At 37.7% G+C, this 26933-nt stretch overlaps 1 protein-coding gene across 4 annotated transcripts in view; it reads right to left on the minus strand.

Annotated features, from left to right (window-relative positions):
- USP15 (ubiquitin specific peptidase 15) overlaps nucleotides 1-26933 on the minus strand; it is a 69534-nt gene that overhangs the window by 42245 nt on the left and 356 nt on the right. For 3 of the 4 annotated variants that reach the window (XM_071552318.1, XM_071552320.1, XM_071552321.1), the window contains exons 2-5: nucleotides 15862-15989; nucleotides 10456-10586; nucleotides 7803-7929; nucleotides 1909-2054 (exon numbers count right to left, since the gene is read on the minus strand). In XM_071552318.1, coding sequence (XP_071408419.1) covers nucleotides 1909-2054; nucleotides 7803-7929; nucleotides 10456-10586; nucleotides 15862-15989 — 532 coding nt within the window. Of the gene's footprint in view, nucleotides 1-1908; nucleotides 2055-7802; nucleotides 7930-9364; nucleotides 9609-10455; nucleotides 10587-15861; nucleotides 15990-26933 lie in introns of those variants that run through there. The other variant, XM_071552317.1, reaches the window with a different exon arrangement.

The following is a 26933-nucleotide window of genomic DNA, read 5'->3' on the forward strand; positions in this document are numbered from 1 at the left end:
TATTGGTACGAAAGAGAGTATGGAACAGTCAGTTCCAAACACAGGCATCAGCTGCCATTTGAAACCCCTCTGGGTATTTGCGGTATCTGCCCTATGCGGGCAGATATGACACAAGACCTACAAACAGCTCATGCTTTTCTGGACTGACAGCTGTGAGAGCCAGATCCTTCAAAACAGCAACTACACTTCAACACTTGAACTAAGTCTGACTCCTGAATTCTAATGCAACAGTTCTGCACAACAGTACGCTGATGCTTCAAGACACTAATTAACTGCCACGCCATGTCTGTATATGCAGCTACACAACAACACAAATTCACATATGTTCTAATGCTCAAACCTTATGTGCTGCCACTTGAAGATGTAATCACACTTTCAGTCTGAATACAACAGGCCACAACATGGAAAACAAGCTTTCTATCATGACCAGCTTTCTATATGGGAAAGAACAGTCTGCTGTCTTTGGTCATTTACGACAGATTCTGCCATACTACCTTGACTGGCTCTCAGAGACTACTAAATAAAAAGTAGACTTCAATTTAAAAGTTCAGTGGAACTTTTAAAGGCTTGCTTCAGATATTAATGGATAAATTCAAAGCATTAAATTACTCAATCACATACACAGTAAAAAATAACTATTAAGTTAGACAGACTTTAATAGTCAGAATAACTATTAGATTAGGAGCCTCAGCAAGAAAAAGAATAACTTTGTGTGTGTCAGCAAGTGCAACTCACCAAACACATATGGCCTACCATGACATTTAACATTTTCAGAAACCATGGTTAAACTCTGCTTTAAACAATATTTGTTTTGGTCAAAGTACAGATGTCACCTGGAGATCTTTTCATGGCTTTATTATTTATGCTTGCTTCATGGTTAATGTTTCACTGGGATAGAGCAACTTGCAAGTTACATCTGACGCAAATCTTTTAGGGAGACGTGAGCTCTTCCAACAGGACCTCTGCAGTGTTAAAATTACCTGTGTGAGGGTTTAAGTGCATGCAGCACAAAGCTAAAGAGCAGAATAGTTCAAGAATTGATTACTTACCTTCCATGTCATAAAAGAAAACTGAAACACAGCATAAATATTGCTGGTAAGTAGGTTAGTGTCAAGTATTTCAAGGCAAAAGGAAATAATTTAATATAATCTCTCCTAAAATTATGTCCATTAAATTCCATTCATTCATATTTGCAGCATGACAGCATGAACTACAGCTGCTGAAAAAACACAACTCTATCTGAAGACTAAAGAATAAATGTAATAATCTGAAGTTATTCTATCAGTGGAATTGCTCAATCTCTTTACATTTACATTTATGTTAACATTTGTTCTTTATACTCATCTGGAAAGATAAAAAATTATCTTGTGGGAAATTTTCCTATAAAGTAATGATTGTAAAGTGATAATATAGTCTCAAGTTAAAGCAGGTGTACAAATTCTTTTGTCTCTATCATTCTTATCTAAAATATTTTCATCTTTTCTTACTTTATTTCTGAAATCTGAACACTAGAATTTGAGTAGAATACAAGAGTACCTAAAAAGTTCTTCAAATTTTGGGTTTCACTGTAGGAACATATCCCAGATCCAAGAAGGAATTTTTTATTTCAGACTTTATGGAAGTCATGTCAGCAATTTTGAAAGATTTGGTAGATTTAAAACTGAAATTTTAAAAGCAAATTTCAAATTTGACTTTTAACTGACCAGCAGACTTAAACTAATCTTAAATGCTGAAAATACAGAGACTACTTTTACTTCAACAAATTTGTTTATAAAATCCTCTGTCCCTAGCACAACCTATTAGGAGGCACTTTTCATTTAAAAAGGAGCAAGAATTATTGGGTACAGCTACACTTTCACAAGCAAAAAAATAAATGTATACAAAACAAGAAATAATATTTCACTGTACCTGTCCTTGGTATAAACCAGCATCCTGTATGGTACTGTCTGGTTTATTCAAAGGTTCAAAAGTATTACTCATGTATTTGTTCCACAATCTGGTCTCTTTTTCACCCGGAATATTGAAGATTTTTCTTATCTCCTTCTCAATTGTATCTGTTTTGTAAGGGAGAGAATGCAAGTTTAGCATTTCAATACACGAACAGCATAAGGTCAAATAAAGCATCAGAATTCATCTTCCCTTATATTCAAAATATGAATGAAACCGTAAAAATTGCCATGCAACTGCATCAAATGGTATGACATACAGGAAATTGCTAGTTCGCTTGCCTATAAAATGGAACAGTTGGATTACTACCTTATGGCTTCCTGAATATCTGTCACTGGTGGGGTTCCACAGGGCTCCATCTTGGGCCCTGAGCTCTTCAACACCTTCATAAATGAATTGGATACAGGACTGGAAGGGTTATTAAGCAAGTTTGCAGATGACACAAAACTGGGAGGAGCTGTTGACTCCCTCAAGGCAGGGAGGCCCTGCAGAGAGACCTGGACAAATCAGAGGACTGGGCAATCATCAACCCTTGAACAAGGGACAGTGCCGGATTCTGCACCTGGCATGGGGCTACCCTGGATGTACATCCAGACTGAGGAATGAGATGCTGGAAAGCAGTGCCATGGAAATGGACCTGGGGGTCCTGGTCGATGGCAAGTTGAATGGCAGTGCCCTGGCAGCCAGGAGGACCAATCATGTCCTGGGGGCATCAGGCAAAGAATCGACAGCCAGCCCAGGGAGGGGATTGTCCTGCTCTGCTCTGCACTGGGGCAGCCTCACCTTGGATATTGTGTGCAGTTTTGGGCACTCCAACATAAGAAAAACATTAAGCATCCCCAGGAGGGTGAAATGCGTATGAGGCGTATGAGTTTTGGGCACTCCAACATAAGAAAAACATTAAGCATCCCCAGGAGGGGAAGCCGTATGAGGAGCGGCTGAGGTCCCTTGGTCTGTTCACCTTGGAAAAGAGGAGACTGAGGGGAGACCTCACTGCAGTTACAACTTCTCTGTGAGGGGAAGAGGAAGAGCAGGCACTGATCTCTTCTCTGTGGTGATCAGTGATAGACTTGAGGGAATGGCCTGAAGTTGTGTCAGGGGAGGTTTAGGCTGGATGTTAGAAACAGGTTTGTCACCCAGAGGGTGTCTGGGTTCTGGAACAGGCTCCTCAGGGAAGTGGTCACAGCACCAACCCTGACAAAGTTCAAGAAGTGTTTGGACAATATTCTCAGGCACATGGTGTGACACTTGGGGATGGTCCTGTGCAGGGCCAAGAATATTCACCATATTCTGTGATTCTCAGTAAAGCAGACCAAATAAAGACAAGTTGATAGGTAACAGATGACAGGAGTGAGAAGCAAGACTGGTGGCAAAACCAGATGTGGGACTGCAAGACTGTTTCTCTCCTCAAATCAAACCTTTTTCAGTTTTTACTTTTTTACTACACATATCCCAGCGCAATTTGCATGAACCACAACACACATGCATAAAGTTTAATTCACATGTTCACAGAAATTAATAACTACTCTGTAAAACTGAACTGCATAAATTTATTTTAAAAGGAAGATGAAAGATTTTATGTCCCTGAAAGATTTAATGTAAGGTCTACCAGCTCCTACTATACCTGACAAATATTACCAGTGTTAAATAATTTTACAGTATCCTACCTGTTGTCTACAACTGAAATTTAGGAAGTTCTAAATTCTATTCTCCTTACATAAAAGCAGAGTTTATAAAAGAGTTATCTTTTCTTAACAAAGTTGTACAGTGCTGTACTATACCAATCTCACTTAACTGCTTTAATTGGTAGATTCATAAAGCTCCACGGCACCTACATCACATAACAGAAAATAGGAGTCAAGAAATGTACACTTTATTCCTGATGATCAGTGAAAGCACAATTATAAAAATGGGCACTGTAAGCTCTCTGAAAAGACATTCCTCTGAAGTCTAAGGATAAAACACCAGTGTGTCAGCTCCCCTTGCTCTCTTCTACTTAAGATGTGAAACATAAAATGCCAAATTGAAACCCGAAACTTTAAAGTACCTTGTAAAAATCCAGCCATCAGTTTGTGAAATGGAAAATAACTACCAATATAATATTTGTAGATATTGTAGGCAACTGAATGCAACACATGTGTTAGTCTGAAAGCAAGTGTTAACCTGGATCATCTGTTTTTGTAAGAGAGACAACATGTAGACAGGGTAGATGCTATCAACAAGGCAATCGACTGTTATTTGATTTGTTGACTTTTAAAAAAAATGACCTGTCAATCAATTTTCAACCAAAGAATTCAAATAATTAAATTTGAATGTAAGAAGCAATCTAGTCAGCAACAATCTTGTAAAAAAAAGTAGAAAATCCAAATTTATCAATGGCTTTTACTAAAAGAATTTACAAACTAAAATTTTTCATTCTTATTAATACCAATACAATTAATTATCTGAGCATTGTAGCTTGTATTAGTCACAAATACTAAGTTAACATTTATTATGTTAATTTTTAACATATTCCAGCTTCACTAAAAGAACTGTTACAAGACAGGAAGCATCAATCCTATTGGATGACTTCTCTGTTTTGTCCAAGACTCTGGGAAGAGCATGTTCCACTGCACTATTATGCCAATTTTGAGACTGTGAAAATAAGGCTGTTTTACATAGTTCATGACCATAACCACCCCATACTTTACAATTCTTCCTTCTATCACCATCAAGCATTACTGGAGTGTTGGTTTAAGATTTAAAGTGAAAGTACCTGTTCCAGCTCAAATGAAAACATATCAAATAGCTATGGCCTGAGGCACATTGTGTATGGGCTTCTCCTCTAGCAGAATCACAGAACCATTAAGGTTGGAAAAGACCTCCAAGACCAAGTCCAACCTTTCACCGAACACCAGCATATCACCTAAACCATAGCACTAAGTACTCTGTCCAGCCATTTCTTTAACACTTCCAGGGACGACAACTCCACCACTTCCCTGAGGAGCTGGAGTGATATACACCCAATGTATGAAATTGTTGGTACTAGGATGATGTCTGAAAGAGACACAAAGAAGTGCCCTTTAAAAATGCCTCTCAGTCCATCACCTGTATACCCACAATTTGACATACTTCAATTTGAGAGTTAAATGTTATGGATCCCATACAGGTTATGCTAAAAATTAGATAGTTCATCCATAAAAACAGCTGCTTGCTTTAAGTACTATTTTGAAAAGCTACCTGAAACAGTCTTGATGAGACGCTGGACAAGTTCAGTTGGTCCTAATACAAGCACATCCTGGCTCCCAAAGGCCAGTGTTGTCACAAATACTGACTAAAGCAAACTCTTAGATGTTAAGTTAGTTAATGTTGAGATACCAATCTGTACTATTAATCAGCAATCCCTCCTTCATAAAAAAGGAAAAGTCTTATCACTGATTCCAGAATAAATAGTCCTCAAGGATGGCAAGTTTCGCATTCTTGTACAGATTAAACGGAAAAATGAATCAAAGCCATTTGCTATGACAATTGCTAGCAAAAGTCCATTATATGTGGGGCTACTGGTGTAACTTCTGTGAAGTTTATTCGGTCAGTTTTGGAACTGTTTTATGGCATTGCAGACACAACCCAACTCCTATTCATGCATAACAGAGGTTACAGTCTTTCTGACATTTTGTGTTTTGTAAAACTCTTACATATTAGTTGATGACTTAGTTCTATCATATGTTCACATTATTAAGACTCCTGAATGGATCACTAACTCATTTTCACTCAGAAGACCTGATGCTCTTTAAGATCAGCAACTCAGCTGAAATGCTGCCTGAACTCTAACTACCGTCTGGCTCATTTTCCTTTCTCATTTCCTCCCTTCCCCAAAAGAGTTATCCATCAATCCATCAAAGTCAATATGCACTGTCTCCAAGGAAAAATCCTCAGCTGTAGGAGATTCCCAGGAAGGTCTCAAAAGAATGACTGTCTTTATTATGTCTGCCCTTTGAAATTTCCTACTTTATACTGATTTATTGACATACAGCTTAGCTTCTGTTTTAGTGGAAAAGCACAGGCATTCCAGCAATAACACATACCAGAAGACTGATAGGTGAGTATTATACTGTACTTAGAGTATTTCTCTGTTTTTGTGAACTAAGAAAGGTCTTGTACTGATGTTTTAAGGGCAATAAATAATATAACCAATGATGGTAGGTAGAAAAATTAAAGCTTATTGAAAAGACCATAGTACCTTATTTCCACTCACTTCAGTGGGGCTGATATTGACTCTTTTGTACTACAAGTCTTCTGCAACCATAATAAAAAATGCATCCCGGAGTGGAATATACAAGAAAGGGTGAAAAATAATCACGAAGGGGGGGTGGGAAATTTATCATCATCATATTAACAGATAAGAGGGATCAGTTATTTTTTCCCTCTTAAAAATGCGTTTAATTTTTCTAGCTCTACTTCTAAGGTACAAACTCTTTTGGACATCCTACTAGAATGGCCCTGCTTGGTGCTCCGTGAAAGAAGCTTCAGGTTCAGAAAGGACATGTTTTTAAAAGCTTCCAGGAGCGTGTCATCCACATCGCAGGAAAGCAAATAAGGCCAGTGTCTGGGAAGGGGTTGCCAGTGAATTGACTGCTTTTCATTACCCTTTATGGCAATTTTCTCATAATTTTAATTCTCTCTTTGCTAAGAAAAAATGAATACACCTTCAAGTAAGTTATTCCAAAATGCCCGGCTTCTGATTAGAAAAAGAAAATATCAGAAATTAATCCATTACCTATAATTCCAGTGATACAATTAAATTCAGTAAAGCTGCAAAATAGATTGCATTTGGTCCTAAGGGAAGAATAATGTTAAATTGCTTTTTTCAAGTTTCTGAGTTTTCTTAGAGAATAATGCAGTACATCTTCCCATCTCAAACCAGATCTCAAAAAGGCCAATTAACATACAACACTTGGAGCTTTGTTTTAAGGAGAACTTTCACAGTATTCAAATTTTTATTCTAATACAAGCAGGTGATTTCTTTTCTAACTTAAAGATTCAAATTTAACAAAGTAAAATAAGTCTGTTTCTAATGCAAGCAATCTACAAAGAATTAATGGGTAGGAAGAAGTCACTACCCATAAAATAACAAGAAGGAAAACCTAAAAAACATACATTGCTGTCAACAAATGTAAACCAAGTGATGGCTGGGCATAAAGTAAAATTCTAACTGCACAAATACAGATGACTGAGAGACTCTTATCTCAGATACACATGCAGAAATACACCAAAAAATGAGTTTATGTATCTTTGCATATGTTGTGATTATTTTAAAAGTATGTTACCAAAATACTGTTTCAAACAATGATGAACGCTCAACAAGCAGTCAAAATAACTACGAATAAAGATAAGTTAAAGGTTTAGTAAAGGACTCAACTACTGTAAAAGATTGTGCCTGGCCTACCACTTCACAACCCAAAGAATGCTGCCTTTGTAAGTCACCTTTACCCATTAACTTTTGAGTTTTGTAATATACTCTTCATATATATGACTAAAACATGTTGGCTAATGGAACACATTAAAAATATATTTCTTACAGACTAAAAGCCACGAAAAACTATGAACTCCAATAAACAACATCACACTGCTCACTTCCTGAAAAGCCCACACCTCTAAAGTTAATACAGATGCTTAGACAATAAAACACATAATTACATTCTTAAAATTGTATTAAGCTCCCTCAATATTCCAAATTGTTTAGCTTTTAACTTTGACCCAAAGAAAACATCCCATCCTTTTTAATGGTCAGTCTATCATTTTACCTAGAGAGTTACTCAGAACTTGCTACCACGTACAAGTACCAATCATATATTTTAAAAAACAGTTGTGCATACCTATTGTATCAGCTTTACTAAATCTTCGTGTGACAACATTGTTCATATTTCCATTTTCACAAAGCTTTAATTCTGTTAAATATACTTCTACTTTGCAGTGCTTAACAAACATACCCTGTTCAACAACCTGAAAAACAGAACAGGATCAGGTATCAGTCCAAATACGTTTTCATATACAAACATCTCAAAATATTTTTGAGAAGTCTTCAAGAAAATGAAGTTCAGTGAGCATACAACACTTAATAAATGCCAAAAATGAGAACTAAAATTCTCCTACAGCTTTTCAGAAATACATTAAACTAGAACATAATTTTTTCCATGATGATGATTCTTACCTGCGTGTAACACCATGACTTTTAAAGTGTTAGGTACAGTAGAAATGACAAATATGCATCCTTACCTCAAAGGTAAGATACTCAATCAAAATATAAAAAATAATAAAAGTTATTTTTATTTCAAAGCACATTAATTGTATAATACCTCTTCAGAATATGAAGAACTAGTTTTCAGAGTTAAAGAATGCTTACCCAAAATAGACTCTAATAAAATCTGGATACCACATTTTTAAACAAAACTTACATATCTTCCACTTACATTGCAATAATAAATACATTCATTTGAAATTTTACCCACTCATGCCAGTTGTTTACTTTATGTTCATTTTTGTAACACCTATTACATAATACTTAAGTATACAGGATTTTTTAAAAATAAAAGTAAAATGTAGAAAAAAAAATTCAGGGTCACCTCTTACATGTTTTTCCCTTTGATCTTCCAAAGTGTAACTGCAGTACACTTAGTCATGTAGACTGTTCCAGAAATAACCATCAGCCTGATATGTGATACATTTGACAAATACGGTTAAAAAAAAGCCCCCAGCTAATTGCTAGGAGGGATCTGCTCTCTGCTGTATGAATATAACTTGTATGCATGTGCCACAGGAAAAAAAAGAAGAAATGACTGAATTATTTTACTGCTTATCTTAGCTTTAAAGACTGTTAAAAATTACATTTAAATAAAATGCATCTTAATTTGAGCATCTTAGTTTTCAGCTACTAGAGTAATAACAAAATAGTTGCAGTAAACAAAACTTTGCAGTAGGGCTACAGCATTTCTATGACTAAAAACAGACACTGTGGGGTAGCATCATCACATCCTACTACAAAAAGTAACATTATTTGACATAGGCCAAGTACAATATTTTATCAATTTAAAATTTGTATCCACAATTCAAAACAGTTGATGTAACAAAGGGGATGAAAAAAACGTATAATCCCACCTTTATGAAAAACAAAACCATAAAGGCAGACAGGAAAAAGAATCATGAATGACAAAAGCACCAGAAAGAAAAATGTTGAACTGGAATACTGGTTCTCAGAGGGTAACTACTGTTCATATTGGCAGAAAATAATGAATCTAGGCCAATTCACCTGGCCATTCATTATACTCTCTGCGTATTTCCAGTTAGTTCCTTCCAAACAGAAGTGAAGTCACTCCAATTTCACTTCTCTCTCCCTCCACTTCTACCCCAAATTGAAAAAAATGCAGAACTTTTGCTTTACCATGATAATGGAAGAGTATTCAGTTTTCTGAAATCCATCTTCAGGAAAAACAGTACACAAGTTGATAACAGATTTATCTTTAAACAAGGACTGTTATTTTACTGGATTTTCTCTCTTGGAGAACTAGAGAAAAAGACAGGGACAGTCCAGGGATGTCTCTTAAAAATTTCTTCTACAGCTATATCCAGCATTTGTTTGAAGAGAGTGGACTTCAAGTAAGCAGCCAGCATGCATGCACTTACACTACAGTCATATAATTGGAAGGAAAAAAAAGTTGTATTACACCAGAAGTCATAAAACTAAATTCTAATCCTAATGCTCTTTTAGCAGTTTTGCATGAACTGAAATAAAGGTCCCTGTAACTGAAAGAATATGCTCTAATGATCAATATAGAAATGATAAACATATCAAATATATTTAAAACTTAAGTAATTCAGCCCAGTGAGGATGGAACTGTAATCACTAGCCTGAAAATCTTAAGAAATAATATCAACAATAAACCAGCAAAATGTCACTGTCATAAGGGTGGTATGTGCTGGAGCAAACACAAACAAATCTAAATGTATTCATTTTTAAATATCTCGTTCTAATGCAGGGTCACAATATCCACCATACCGTGGACTACTACTTGTCTTGAGGTAAGCTTTTGCTTAAGAAGTAACTCCCTCACCAAGCTGCTGAGCACAGAAGATCATGTTTACCAGAAACTACAAATTACTCTGCCAGCGTTAACACTTAGAGCTGGGCTTTTCACTAATACAGTCAACATAGTTCTACTTACTTAATTACAAAATTATTTTAATTAGCAGACTTACAATCACTTAAAGCAAATTCTTAAGAGATCTTAAGAGGACTTAATTCCAGGAAAAGAAAGTATTGTATCTTTGGCATCCCCTTTTCTCAATATTAAACACTTAAGCATCTAAAATCTGAGTAAAAATTAGGTATCAATAAGCAACTAACACAAGAGCTGTCTGTATGATTATCATACATCAGGACTTACAAGCTGCTCATAAATTCCTGTGCAACTCCTGCATATTTGCAAGACTATATTTGAATCACATTCACCCCAGCAGGTTATTAAAGAGTACCTTGCGTGCTATTGGCTCTTGACCTTCCATCAGCGTGTACCAGCTAACTAGCCTATTCCAGCCTTCAGTTGGCAAAAGGATGTAGTCCAGCTCATCAATAAGATGTTCCTTGAGAGACTGAGAATCACCATCTATAAGAGAAAGACATTTTTACTTGAATACTGCAATTCTGTACTTGAGTTTTTAATGTAATATTTTTCATACAAAGAGCAAACACAGTATATTGAGTGACAGTTATGTCACCAATACTATGGTGTTCAAAGGAAAAGTCTTCTGAAATGATTCACAACTACCCAGTTCATGCATAGCACACCTATTACAGGTAGTATTTCCACTCTCAGGAATCCAAGTGGCAGCCTTATACCCTCATGCAATTATAAGCACTTAATTTGTTGTCACACACCATCCTAGCTTTCAGAGAAACCAGTTAACTTCTCCCATTTATTTCACACACTCCCACATCATCACAGATACTTCCACAACAGAAAACGCACAACTGAGTAGTTACTGTAGAGCCAAGACACAGTTAGAAGTCATGTCCAACATATCAGATTAGGAAAGCAGCGTGGTACAACCCTCCTACTTAAAGGATCTTATGTGCCCTGGAAACACAGTCACTACAAAATTCTTCAGAGAGACAGCAAGATGCAGCACTTGAAAGAAGCACAACTTGAGAATCTCAGATAAGTAACACGCTTTTGGATTTGGTTTGACCCCTGTTACAGTAGTAAGATAAAAGCTACTTTTTAGATATAAGAGGTGGTTGCAAATGTGAGTCACTGTGAGCCTCAGACAATTAGGGCAGCTGTCTTTTCATCTGTAGGTAACCAACTACACAACAGCAAACAATCCCATTATAACTGGAAGCACAATGTGAGGAGAAATCCACAAGCGAATCTCCAGGTCTACATACTGGATAGTTACAGGCTCTTCAAGACGGACAGGCAGGGCAGAAGAGGCAGAGGGATGGCACTGTGTGTAATAGAAGGGTTAGAATGTACAGAGCTCACAGCTGGCAATGGCAGTTGAGAGACCCTGGGTAGGAACCAAAGGGCAAACAAATAATGTGGATAACACTGTGGGAGTCTGCTATAGACCTCCCTGCCAGCACAATGAGACCAATGAATAATTCTTTGAGGACCTAAGGGACACTTCCAAGTCAACTGCCCCTGTCCTTATGGGGGGCTTCTTACCAGAAATTAACTGGGAGCATCACACAGCTGGTACAACCTACGCCAGAAGATTCCTCAAAAGCCTGGGTGACAACTTTATGGAACAGGTCCCAAGGTTAGAGACAGCTCAGAAAGATGCCCTCCTTGATCTGCTGCTTGTCAACAGAGTGGATCTTGTGAGAGAAGCAGAGATTGGTGGCTGTCTTGGCCGCAGTGACCATGAAGTGATCGAGTTTACAATCTCCGCTGACAGGAAGAAAAGTGCCAGCAAACTCTCAACTCTGGACATGAGGAGAGCAGAATTCAGGCTGCTCAGGGAATTAGTGAGTAAGATGCCCCAGGAAAATGTTTTTGCAGGTGCTGGGGTCCATCAGAGCTGGTCACTTCTTGAACATCACCTCCTAAGGGCACAGGAGCAGGCAATTCCCAAACGTTGGAAATCAAGCAGGTGAGGTAGAAGGCCAGCCTGACTGAGCAGGGATCTTCTCTTGAAGATAAGGCATACAAGGAAGGTCTATGTCTAGAGAAAGCAAGGTCAAGTGACATGGGAAGAATTCGGAGATGCTGCTTGCTGCTGTAGGGAGAAAATTTGTGTGGTCAAAGCTCAGGTGGAGTTGAAGCTGGACAGAAATGTGGGGGACAATAAAAAGAGGGGTTTTAAAATACATTAATGACAATAGACAGTATAGAAATATCATTGGCTTATTACAGGATAAGGATGGTCAGCTCAAAAACAGGGACCTCTGTGTCAAGGCAGAGGTCTCTGTTAAACACCTCAAGGCAGAGATGTTTAATACTTTCTTTGCCTCTGTCTTCAACACAGATGACGGATCAAGGGGGTCTCAGGGCCTTGAGCTGGAGGACCATGACTGTGAAAACAATCAACTCCCAAACTGTGTAGGATTTGGTGCTCCAGCTGAAACCCTAACCTATGGGGCTTGATGGAATTTATCCAAGAATCCTCAAAGAGCTAGCTGATGTCATTGCAAAGCCTCTCTCGATGATTTCTGAGCAGTCTTGAGAATCCAGAGAAGTCCCAGCTGACCAGAAACTGGTCAACATTGCCCCAGTGTTCAAGAAGGCCAAGAAGGAGGACACTAAAAGCTACAGGCATGACAGTCTCACTTCAGTACCTGGTAAAGTTACGGAGAAGACTATTCTGGGAGGTATTAAAAACCACCTGAAAGACAACACAGTCATTGGCTTCACGAGAGGAAAGTCCTGCTTATCAAATGTGATATACTTTTGTGACAGACCCACCACACAAGGTAACCTACCTAGTTGATCAAGGGAAACCAGTTGATACAACCTTTTTGGATTTCAGTAAGGCTTTTGATACTGTCGATACTGTCTTATCACAGGGCCCAGCACAGCTGGATAAACACATCATGTGGTGGGTGAGCAATTGGCTCACAGGTTGAACACAGAGGGTAACAGTGAATGGAGTGACATCACACTGGAGACCTGTCACATGAGGGGTTCCACAGGGCTCCATCTTGGGCCCTGGGCTCTTCAACATCCGCTGCTGAGGTCACTTGGTCTGTTCACCTTGGAAAAGAGGAGACTGAGGGGAGACCTCACTGCAGTTACAACTTCTCTGTGAGGGGAAGCGGAAGAGCAGGCACTGATCTCTTCTGTATGGTGACCAGTGATAGACCTGAAGTTGTGTTAGCGGAGGCTTAGGTTGGATATCAGAAACAAGTTTGTCACCCAGAGGGTGGCTGGGCACTGGAACAGGCTCCTCAGGGAAGTGGTCACAGCACCAAGCCTGACAGAGTTCAAGAAGTGTTTTGACAATACTCTCAGGCACATGGTGTCACTCCTGGTGATGGTCCTGTATAGGTTAAGAGTTGGACTTGATGATCCTTGTGGGTCCCTTCCAGCTTGGCATGTTCCGTGATTTTGTGATACCTCTTCAAGATTCAGACTCTATTTTTGCACTGATCTGATACAGTGAGAAGGTTAATTTGGATTCTTTTCTGTCCTTCTAGAAACACCAACATTTATTCCAGTGTAATTTTTTAAGAACCATCAAACAGGTACCCTGACTCTGACAATTCTGTCCCTCATATATGACACTGTTTTTTATGATGAACAATCAGCTACACTAAATGACTACTTCCTTGTGGCTGCTTTGATTATATCTCTCTTCTTTTGAAGATGGCACATGTGCATTCCATTACATTTAACATTTTTTGGACATACTGAGATTAACTGAAATCTCTACCTGTTACTTTTCACTGCTCTCACTTCATCTAAATGGTCTTGGAAAAAAGGGAGAAGCATTTGAGTATAATATAAGCACAACACACTGCTTCATTTTCCTGGATACAGTCTTTCTTGTATTTAATTATAGCTTTCCTTATCACTGCATTACATTGTAGAGAATCTGAGAAAGCAAGCTCAATTTATTATATTCTTTATATCAGATGCACATTTTCAGATTTAACACTTAAGGAGAACAGTATGAGAGCAACTAGTGCATACTAATGACAAGATTTTAATCCAAGCATTTTCAGGTTCTATTTATGCTACACAGAAAATCTAGTAGAAAGGATTGCTGCTTTGCAGTGGGTGAAGGAGACAGCTATCATTTGCTGAGCACTAATGCCCCTAATTTTAAAACTATCTTCACACAAGAACAGCAGATGTTGGATGGTATCTGAATGCATGGCATCACTGTCAATGCAGAGCCATGGTTCAGAACCACGAATGAGCAAAAGTGAAGTTCATAAAGCCCAATGCCATTTATTTTGAAAGGGGCATTGGCAGCATCAAAAGAACAGAATACAGGTTGTCATGAGTTTGGAGGAAAATGGTTAACATGACTTCAGATTTGAACAGCTAACCCTAAAGTAGACTCTAAAACCACAGTATCTTTAAACATAATCTGGACATGTATGTAGATTAAGTTATGAATAATACAGATCAACTAACACACAGTGCTTGGCACAAGTAGAAATCAGCTTTGTTTCAAAGGGGAGACACAGCAGAGAGAACAAGCTGATCCTCACCGAGGATAAAAAGATGTTGCTCCATCTGATTTCAACTGAGAAGTATCACCTGAACATCTCTGCCTCACTGCAAGATTTACTATAAGAATGCAAGATAGATATAGATCCTCACACGTCAAAAAACAAAGCACATCAATCACTTGGAGCAAAAAGACCTTAAAGTCCATGGATGGAAGAGAACACATAGATGTGTATGACAATACAGTACCTTCTACAAAGGCATTGATACCAGTCCCTGTGAAACGTGCACACTCACTCACACTGACAACTAGTACAATACGGTATGACGAGTTCTATGAAAGAGGCAATCATCTCTAACAATTAACTTGCAAAATAATGAGATATTAATTAGAGAAGTTTTAATTTAAGAAAGTCAAGAGTTCATCACAAATCCCATGATCTGCATGAATTTATATTACTATGTGGCAACAAAGTACACAGTACTATTTACACTACTTTTAACTGCAAAGAAAAAAAAAATTATCTGTTAGATTTTTTATCCACTAGATTCTTCAGATTCAATATTAACAGCTCTAATGGTATTTCCATACTGGACATTAAATATAGAATTTGACATCAAGATTAAAATATGTGGGAAAGTATTCTGAGACTTGCATTCACAAATCTGGCTGAAGTTCAGCAAAGTCATCAGACCTGAAGAGTTACAGCAGGAACAGGGTTTAACCATACTTAGACGACCGGAAAAAAAAATTAGGAAATTATCCTCTATAATTTCACAACATTTAGTCACTGAACTCTATACTACTACTACTTCAATTGTTCCAGAATCAAAGTAAGGTCTTGGGGCTCACTTACAAAAAGAAATTATAGAGTTCAACTCGAAAATCTTATATTAAATCAACCATTTTGGTTAAGCTACCAAACCCAGGAATCTTAGTGAACTCAAGCTTATTTGTCAACTTGACTAAATTTCAGCTCACACGATAACTGAAAATCTCACTATAAATTAGGAATTTGTACATTATTAAATATTCTGTTACCATTACAAACAAGTTCCAATAATTTTATTTATAAAATTGTGATTTTTTGGGGAAATCTATTCCAGTTCCCTTGCCATAGTCTGAAAACAAAGATACAAAATTTTTTACCTTCATATATGCTGAGATTCATTTACACTATTGACTTAAGAAGATGAAGAATTAGTTACAAATTTGCACTTCAGGTTAGTGGGGGCTTATTACAGCATCAGAAACAATTACCTTTGAGAAGTCCAGAATTATCAATAGGGCCAGGGTATACATCTTCATCTCCCATCTGGTATTTGTCCCAGCTGTCAAAGCCAACATATTTTTTCCACTGTTTGAACCAGCGACTATCCACTAGATACCTTAAAGGGAAGAAGACATACATGTTAATTACTGGTATGCTACTGCTTCCTAAATCACTGATTAATTAATGATAATGCACGGGTATTCACGAAATGGCAAATGTTTTTCTCTATGTTCTGTACTTTTAAAAACAGACATTATTAGCAAAGACTTAAATTTGTGCTTCTGCATTATTAAACTACAGGAAGAATTAACAAATGGAAGATACTCAAGTCTTGACTTATTTCTTCTCAAATCCGATTTTAGTCACTTATGCACACAGATCAAGCCTGGAGAGAGCCCTCAGAAAGAACCCAGCAAACCTGTGGTAAAGAAGAAATTACTACTGGTAGTAGTCAGCAAGCAGGACCCTTTGTAGTCTACTTACCAGATTCTCTTCTCAATAAGCCCTGATTTTTCAGCTTCTACAGAATGTACTGTTCACTGTGCGAAACTATAGGTAAAAATCTTTTGGAAATGAAAAGGAATAAAGCATTATAAAGCTATGCATGACATCACCACAGGCTTTCAGATGCTAACTTTCCTCACATTCCATCAAAAACATCCAAGACGAAGGTTTCAAAGACAACTTTACATCATTTATGACAAGAGCATCCCAATTCACATGGTAAACAACCCTGACTCAAACTATGATTACATCAACAGTAATAATGAGTCTGTGAACAAATTACTCTCAGCCTAAGATTGCAAACACAAAGGGCAAATAAATATGTAGCTGTGTCTTAACTGCCATAGACATAGTTCTGGTAGTGTGAAACTTTGGTTAGGGACCAAATTTCTCCATCACTGCACCAATGCCAAGGTATGCCCCACTCATCTACAGCCGAGAAATGGGAGGCGGGCGTGAGAATACAGAAGGCAGAAGCCTGTAATAGGCAATTTATCCTGCTTAATTTAAAGATCACATGAGTAAGAATTTTAGAACTCGGTGAAAATCACAAAGATAATCCACTTGAAAATTAAGAAAGAAAAATCAGATCTCCACCAACAAATTTTCATTAAACAATAACTAATTGTTGCAATTAATTGACTTTAATTTCCCATTTCCTGGAACAGAAAAAGACATTAAGCTCTGCCATGGAAGTTTGAACTGGTCTTCTGGTTAAATGGAGTGACTTTATTCTATCTAATGTATATATAACTGAATATAGAGTTTGATAATAAAGATTATTTTTTCTTTACTCTGAATCTGCCAGAACCACCTTGGTGTTACTATAACTGAATCACTTGTATTTGTGTCTTTTTCTTTGTAAGAACAGGTAGCACAGTTCTTCCCACATTTGGAAAAAATCCAGCTCACTCCGCCTGTAGAAATTCCAATTCATTTTACAAAACTCTTCTTTTTACTTGACTTTTTTCTTTAATAATCTGACATGCCCTGGCCTTTTGCTTTATACATAAAGCTTTCAGTCTCATCAACACACTTAAGGCCAGCACCGTTCTCCCCTTTCTCTCCTGCTGTGGTCACCCAGTTCCAGTCCATAAGACCCACAACGGTGTGGTTATCAATGCAGTCACCCTCAGGCACCCATTCTAACACCAAACCTGTCAATCTTGTCCCCTGCTCCACCCCATGGCCTCTATTTCTTTCTTGATCTAAATTTGAATGAACAATGAATCTTGAAGAAGGAAAGCTGCAATTTTACATACAAGAGAAATTATCAAACAGGGAAACTGACTATTGTGTTAATTACTGCTTAAGAAATTGGTGCTTAAGAAATTGAAGAACTGCTGCTCTTGTAGAACTATTTTACTTTTCAAATGCTTTGTGTTAAGTGTCTTATCATACACCAGTAACACAGAGATTAATACAGATTTTTGATAATTGGATTTAACAGAGCAAGGAAGCTTGCACTGTTCTAGATTTTAAATGTTTACCTTCAGCAACTTTATTCTTCCACGCCCAATTAATTTTGCCACCAACCAAATTTTGCAGTGCAATGTCTCTCCAGAGTTCTCCCTAACCACAATGTTGTAACATTGCTGTTTCCTAAAAAAAGAAAGCCAAAAACTTTCATCACGTCCCTTCAAATCCAGGAATTTGCACTTACAAGTTCAAATGAGAGCTTAGTATCTCTTGCATAAAGAAAGCTGAGAGACCACTTATAAATCATGCAAGTATCTAAGTGAGACAAGAACTAAACTGCACAGTCAAGTTCCTTTACCACAAAGTTTAAGTAACATGCATTTCACAGAGAAAGATTTATTGAATTTATTTAGACAAGAAAAATAATTCTAAGAGATAATACAACGGTGAATCCTTACAGTGAATTACTGACTATGGGAATGTATGTGTGTGCACGAGTATATCTGTGTGTTGCACTTATTAGGCATTTTACCAAGCATTCTGCTACTTTTGTTTCCATAGAAATCTGATACAGGTGAGAGAAGTTATTTTGAGTTATTACAGAACACAGTCACAGTGGCTGTAATCCTTCCCTTGTCTAGGAATGGTATTCCCCAATCTGGTACTCCCACTAAAAAGAAAAACCATGAGCCACTCCCCTCCTCCAACCCCCTCCATGAGAGAGACAAGAGGCAGAACTTACAGGCTGAGATAAGAACAACTTACTGGAAAACTAATACAGTAACAATATTAATAACATAAGTGTACAAAAGAGGGTGATGTACATGAAAAAATGCTCACAGAGGACCCCAGGACAATGAACAATGGTGGAGAGGTTTCCACACTTGTTCTTGGCCCAAGCTACACTCCTGTTCCTGAAGATGGGAATCCCTTACTTCAGACACTGGCAGTGACAGGGGCCGTACAGAACAACAACCAGACACACCCACATGGCTCCAGGCTCCACACCCTCATGGCTATTGCAAAAAATAAACTGTCCTGGCTGCAATCCTGGCATGCCTTTACAAGAACTTGTTCTTAAGATGTAACATGACTTTTCCAATAGATTAAGGAAAACAAAAATTTGCATTCAAATTACACTACCCTCATCTTTATGCAAGAAGGATATACCATGGTCAAGATTATGCAGGAAAAAAAATTAATGCAAATACACCATGCTCAGTTTAAGGGGATCATCCTGCTAAGGCAGTTATGAAGCTCTAAAACTCATACTTCTCAGAAATAATGAAAATAGCAATCATCAGAAATTCATAGCCTATAGCTTTTGATTTTACAAACACATTCAATATAGCACTCACCAAGATCAACAACACTACTTATCTGCACAAGAGAAGGCTGACCACAGGAAAGCAACTTCATTTATCTTTCCATCAATGTTATAATATCCATGATACAATCAACCACCTGAAAACTAACTATTACCAACAATGGACATTCAGTAATATAACAGGAAAATACATAGCTCAAGTAAACAGAAGTACATTTCCTAAACCCTCATTTCTTAAATAATTTGATTACTTTTAAAGGGAAAATTATTAAAAACTTGGGGCGTGCACTTGAGACCAGATATGTTTCCCCAAGATACAAAACCAGCATATCATGCATTAGTAAAACAAAGACATACCGTATATGTACATTAAACTTGATTTAGAGTTTTGATTTCATTTTTGTTACTATTATGTAATGCAGGAAAGAGTTGCACATGAGTCTAATTCTACAGCAGTTTTCTGAACTGTGGACCTGACTCAGCAGGTGTACCCCAGGACACCTTAGCAAAGTTAAAAAATATGGCCTATCTATTTTTTAAAACTATGATTAAGAAGTGTTTATTGCTTAGCTCTGATGGAATCAAGACTTCACTCAACCAGGAAACACAAATTTTGCTCTCTCAGATGTCATCTGTCAAGCCAGTCAGCAGGATAACCAAACCATCTTCAGGGGTAAAACACACCCGGAGGATTTGTAACAAAGATTGAAAGGAAGAACAGTCTCAAATTTCTAGATATTCTGGTTTTGAGAGGCAAACCCTAAAACCTAAGACAACTTCACAGAAAGGTGAATTGATGAACTCTAAAACAGCAGATGCTTAACATTTATAAACATTTCAATTTCAAATCAATAACCTCAAATTGCTTGATGAAAATGGTACAACCAAGTCACCCAGAGACAGCAAGTTGGTAACATAAAATGCTGGAATAGTCCCAAACCTTATCCTACAAGTAAGCTAAAATATGCATGTATAATTTGCTGAAAATTACATTCAAATATGGAATTTTCACTATTAATAATATTTGAAATATCTGTAAAGTTTAATTAGCTTTAGTTGTTTTTGTTGTATTATTCTTAAACCAATCTAAATTTTCTTTGAGCAAATAGAATAAAAAACTATAGAACATGTTTGTGAACATGTTCTCTGTTCAAGTCCGTCCTACTTCAGCACTCAGTGTTTACTTCTGGGTGGAGCTTCAAATTGTTTCATAAGATGTATCTGCTGTCATTTGTAAAATGTTTCCTTCCTCTCTGAAGTAGATTATCATATACAAGGGACACTTTATACTCTCAAGTTCCTTGAAATGCCAGATAATGGAATAAAACATGAGGAAATGGAATAGAATTGCAACAGGGAAAGTTCAGACTGGACATCGGGGAAAGGCTCAGGCTGAGAGGGTGCTTTATCACTGGAATAGGCTCCCAAGGAAGTGGCCACAAACCCAAGCCTGTCAGTTCAAGAACGGTCTGGATGACACTCTGAGCCATATGGTTTAGCTTTAGCTAGTCCTGCAAGGAGCAGGAAGTTGGATTTAATGATCCCTAAGGGTCCCTTTTCAACTCAAGCTACTCAGCCTTGGCCAGTGGACAGTCCATCTGGAGCTGCCTGGCACTGACTCCATCAGACACAGGGAGTGCCACTGGCAGCTTCTCACAGAAGCCAGGCCTGTGGCACCCCCACCACCAAACCCTTGCCATGCAAACCCAACGAAATCGGATCACTCAAATTTACCAACATAAGACTGACCTCATGTACCATCAAGTGTAGAGACTCAAGCCAGCCCAGAATGGAGTTACTTACAGCCTTTGTACATTAACTTACAAGTACAAAAGCTGCAAGCTATTACAACATTATAAATACAACTTCATTTCTTAAACAAAAATTCAACAAATAATAAAAACCAATAGTAAGTTTATGGAAGTTTTAAAATTTTGCAGCTGCATGGCCACATATGGACATTGTTCACCGAACAAAAGAAAGTACTAGCAGGAAACGCGTGAAATGATCTCTAAAATTCTCCCATGGTTTGTACTTTTTTTGTGTACTTTAAATTAACCTGTGGTTTACTAAATATTTTGACTTAAGAAACCTCATTAACACAGTATCAACATCACAGAAGTACAACAGCATTCGTTCTTCACCTCATCATCTAGGCTGATACAAAATCATCTGAACAGTATGACTAAGATCTTGGTATTTCCCATTGCCAACATATATGAACAGAATTAAACAACATATAACTTACATTATTTATGTTGACTGATACATCAGCCCTCTGAAATCAAAATCAAATCAGTTTACTGTAACATGCAATAAAGACACTTCACCAAGAGATACTCATTCCTGCACTGTGCACTGCTGGCCATCGTATCTTCTGAACAGCAGCTATTTCACTTTTAACAGCAGAACTATGCAAATCGTCCAGAGAGAGGTGAGTCTTTTTGTGTTTTACCCTCCTCACTGTGCAGATTAAGTACAGATTAAGCAATACAGAGGACAAAGTGGAACAAATGTGTGGCAGAAAGCAAATTAGAGCTCCTGTTTAAAGACACAGCATCTGATTTTTGTTCTTGCACAGCTGCAACTACAAAATAAGAAGGTAAGAACAGGTTTATGCCTGTATTTCTACTTTGACCAAGCTGGCCAAAATTGCTTGACTAAACAAACTAATGATAAGTAGATGCCTTCAAATTGAAGTTTCTTTCAGAAATAATAAGTTCTTGAAGTTCCAAATGGTCATAATTATTCTACTCTATCACACACAAACCACACCATCGCTTTATTAAAATTTAGGTAAATTCACAAGAAAAAAAGTCCAGGGGTCAAGGATAAAAAAAAAAATACAGCATACCCCCCATTTTTAAGAAATCTTAAATCAGAAGTAAGTTTACTTCAACTAAATGTATCAAGATTTCAAATCAACTAATCAAAATCTCGTTACATCTCCCCATGCTCGACTTCCACAATGTGCTGCAATAGTTTAAGCAGCACATTCTTCACCCCAGTTACCAAGAGACCAACCAAAAACCACAACTCAGCCAAAATTAGTGGACGCTACTTTTATGTTAAAATTTCAGTGTAAATGTTTTATTAACAACCATATAAGTATTTTCTACACCCATAAAAAATTTTCCATTTAAGACTTTTTATTAAAAAAATAAAAACTTCTAAATCAATATTTGATTTCCAGATTTCAAGCTTGATTTTAACACCCTCTTGCTCTGACTAACCAATTAACAGAAGAAAATTGCATCTACTCATTTCCATTCTAAGTACTGTCCCAGAAGAATTTAAATCTTTGTAAACTGTAGGTGAAATGCAGAACCATTCCTTATGCAGTGAGAGAAACATAACACAGAACTTCAACCACAAGGTCTTAAAAGTCAAAAATCAGCAACTTAAACCTCATTTGAAAGAAAAGACCATCCAATTCTTAATTCTACCCCTGGAACACTGACCTAGTGTTGTTTCTCATTTTATCAAAACAATTTACGATATCAAAACAATTTACATTCCAAGTATTATTGAGGTGCAGGCCCATAACATCTCATCACATTCTCAGTGAAATCAAGTAAAATCTTCCATTAACACTTAATCCAGATTCCGTTCATTACAGCACAATGGTGGATGATCAAATGTGGAAAACACTGAGAGGGCCACAGTGTAAACTGCTACTAATGCCAAGCCCTTCAGCACCAAGGCTGCCATCAGTGATGGGCACTGCAGGGTTTGCAAGGGGGGCTGTAGAAGTCTGTTATACAGTTTTAGTGGGGAAATTCACTTCTAGAGGGAGGGCTGAACTTGTCATATCTACTGATCATTCACTGGGAAGGATTTTTATCCCACTTCATTTTTATGTATTTTCTTCAGTGACCAAGTATTACAATGAAAAAGCCAACGAAATTCCCACAGGTTAAAAAAATAAGAATATTATCTTCACTATCCAAGAAATGTACTCTATGGATAACAAAAGTACTCCCCCAGGACTCAGCAGAACTTCAGAAGTGATGTGTATCAGACACACACCTGAAAACTCAAAATACTATACTTCCATAGTTTTACTGATTTTTAAGTTACAAAAACCAAGAAGAGAGTAAGAATCTATGCCTTCACTCTGAGAAGTGATGACTGGCACCAAAATTCAGTGGCTAACAGGGCTGAAAATCAGTATCTTCCTTCTGGCCTAAACCTGATTAGCTTGATTTTACACAGTGTCTTAAATCTTCACTGCTTGTCTAAGAATCCTTATCCTAGAAGACATCATCTTATGTAAGTACTTCAACATAGGACTGAGAATTCTGTCAAAACAGACAAGGGCTCTCAAAGCTCTTCTCTGAAAGACAAGGCTTACACTTTCTCTCTTACATTTTCAGAATTTTGAACTTATTCCAAATGAACACCTTCCATGACATGTGGACACCAGAACGGGACAGTATGAATGGTTTCACTAATCTACTGCTGCACACAGTACATACCTGTACTGCTACTCAGTATTCTCTATTCAAACATCTAACCATTCCATTTGTTCCCTTGGCCACTAAATAAACTCCTTGAGATAGTTTTTGTCCACTGAATGAGCACAATTCTTACCCAAGTTACTGCCTTTAAAAATACCAATAGCTTCTATATTCTGATTTACTCAAAAACTGTTATGTCAAGCAATAGATGAAAGAAGCACAGTGGGGAAACTTTGGGAGAGAGAGGGAAATTGCTGAACCCGACAGCTGTGCTGTAAACATTAAGTCACTGTCTCCCACTCTGAGTAAACCGTTTACTGGCAGGTGATACTTAAAGGTGAGAAATGTGGGTTCATATCTTAGACCATGGCAGGACAATGTCAATAAGAGGTAGCCAAGAGTACAAAAGCATTTGTAATGTCATATTTAAGCAACTGAGAACATCTCTGACTAAGAGTCACAGAAGAACGGGGACTACAGGAAAATCAGGGCAGAAGGTGGTCTTAAAGGTAAAATCAAGAAATCACACCTCAATATGGGGAAGAAATTACTGAGAAATGCACACAAGAAGTGACACATATGAAGTGACAGTCTTCACCTCTATAAGAAAACCGTTCCAAGATAATGTTCAGTATTGAAAACTTTACTTCCATGACACTGTAAAAACAGAAAAACTTGGCCAGGTTCTCAAGAATGTCACTGCAGCTACAAAGGCACTGAATGACATGATCAAGACCAGCTGGTCATACAAATTATACTGTGGCTAAAAAATTGATGAACATCAACAGCTCTTCCATTTCTGAGAGTGGAAGACACTGATTGAGTTCAAATCTGCCTGCAGCTGTAACAACCAGTACTTTTTGGCATTCTAAACGAGAGGTTAAAACGTCCTCCAACAATAAATTCTCCTCGCTTGTCAAGCATTAGTAGAATTTCAAAACACAGGGCAGTCATCATATCAGATGCTAAAACTCTAAGATATACAATGCAATACAACATTTCTTCTCTTCCTAAACAGAATTCTCAGTCTTTCGACCACAGAACCTGAAGAGCCTTAGGAAAATACTGCAAGAAGAAAAATTTCTGTTAATTCAAGTCCCTTGCAACAAAAATGTGGGCTTTATACAGAATTTACTAATAAAAGGAGTCAACATTACTTAAAAGAACTAATAAACAAAGGAAGTTCTTGCTTGGGAAAACCTTAAATTTGATGTTTATTTATCATATGTTTAGAAAATTAAGATAAATAGAGACATGGAAGAATTCTCACTCCTTCTGAGATCAATAATTTAATAACTGTCCATAAAAGAATGCAAAGAAGACCACTGGGACAAACTAGCCCAAAATCTTGTCCCTGTAGACAGAACAGTCAAAAGATTACTAGCCTTGTCTTGTCCACTGGAGCAATCCAGTTTAACCCATGCTATTCCTGAGTGACCCTTGAAAACATGTAATGGACCAAACTCTACAGATTACTAAATTGCCTATTAAAATGTTTCCTAATTCTACCAGTTCTTTTTCCAATATCTAACTCTAAAAAGCTTGAATTTCAAGTGAATTTTATTTCTTTCTCTCTGCAGCATATGTGAAGAACTAATCAAGAAATTCAATGGCTTCTTCATAGATACAGTTAAGTCTTGCCTCTCTTTGCCCTATTCTTTAGTTCCTTTTTTTCTTAGAGAAAACCTCCAAAGCTTTATACTTTCCATACACAGCTTATTGTTCTCTACACTCTGAAGTCTGAAAAGCATGGACAAGACACTCAGTATAAGCCAGGAACTTTAAAAGGACAGCATTTGTTCGCTTTAAAGCTCAAACAGAATAAGCTGATACGGCACTGCAGTTTTTTTTCAGCAATATTTACTACTGAATGAATGGAATTCTGAATCATGGCTTACAGTATTTTGTCTGTTTTTTCCCTTACGGATGTCCCAAAAGATCAAGAAGCAATTGACAAAATATCAGTGAAAAAAAGAATTTGGACCAAACATACACTTTAATTTGTGCAGATACACAGCTCTAAGTATAAATCCTACAAATGCACAAGTTACACATTCACGCAGACAGCTTTAACAGCGCTGCAGGCAAACTCCACTGGACTTTGCTGTAGCTTATTGATTCTTAAAACACTTGATTAGTATCAGTGTCAATCACAGCTGGATACATTTTCACAGAACACTTAGAAGCTTTTTCAACGTAACTGATTCTTTAGTACTAAAATATCTAATTACTATGAAAAGTAACAGCACAGTAAACTCACTGTTTTGGTCATGCTGTAAACTTGTCATAAAGGTACTATCACTCTGAATAACACTAACTGCTTGAGACATTTTTCTAGTACCTGGGAACTACCCAAGAGAACTGTATTCTTGAAAAACTACAAGGCTGAACACATTGTTACTACTGCTGGTCATTTCCAACACTATGATGTGAATTGATTTCCTTTTCCTAGTTGCTTATACATTTTCAGTTTAAAGAGCAGACTGTTTGTATGCCAAAACTGAACGTATACTCAGCAGTGTTTGAATAATGCATCAGAATGTGTGCCTCTGACACATGCTGCAGTATCAACACTGTTAAATATAGTCTTTTATAGAGCTGGAACAGTGAGTGATGACAGCTGAAACGAGGTGGGCAAGTTCTACTTCTGTGTATTCATAGTTAATTTTCACTAAGTTAATGCTTCAGCCTTTGTCTTTGGGTGACAGTTTCACACAGGAAGAGATGAAGAGGTTGAGTGGTGGAAAAAGCGTCAGTTCCTTTTTTCTTCCCCTCATAAACAAGTCTCATTTCCCAGTCTCAGAGAACTACAATTACAGAAGCTGAATTACCAAATACACGTCAGAAAGAGGTGCTTATTTGACCTAATTCTTTCCAACCATGGATTGTTCTGTTGACAGTTTGAATGGCATACTAACAAATATTTTATGACTAACCAGAAAATTGTGGTTTTTAAACGTTTATTGTAGAAAAGGTACCATAAGGGTCCATCTGCAGCTTCGGGGGCTCTTTCTTAGGCAGCTAACACGTTCGCAGTCAAAATAAAATTTAAACTTAAGGCTTGTCAGAGCCACGGATGGGTTTCAGGGCACCGCAGTCTGGGTACAGATATAATTTCTGACAGCTTGAAGGTGACGCCGGGGCCATTTCGACCTGGATAATGGAAGAAATGCCCGGCAGCGGGACTCATCTCCCGCGCAGACCAAACAATTTCCCGCGGGCTCCGGGCCCGCCATCCGGGGCTGCCGCCCGGCCCCGGCCCCGCTCCCTGCTCTGCCCTGCCCTGCCCCGCGGGCGCTGCCCTCGGTGCCACCCCCGCGGCTCTGCCCAGCCCGAGGCCCCGCTGCGC

Source organism: Pithys albifrons, chromosome 3 (genome assembly GCF_047495875.1).
Source record: "Pithys albifrons albifrons isolate INPA30051 chromosome 3, PitAlb_v1, whole genome shotgun sequence".
Classification (NCBI taxonomy): Eukaryota; Metazoa; Chordata; class Aves; order Passeriformes; family Thamnophilidae; genus Pithys; species Pithys albifrons.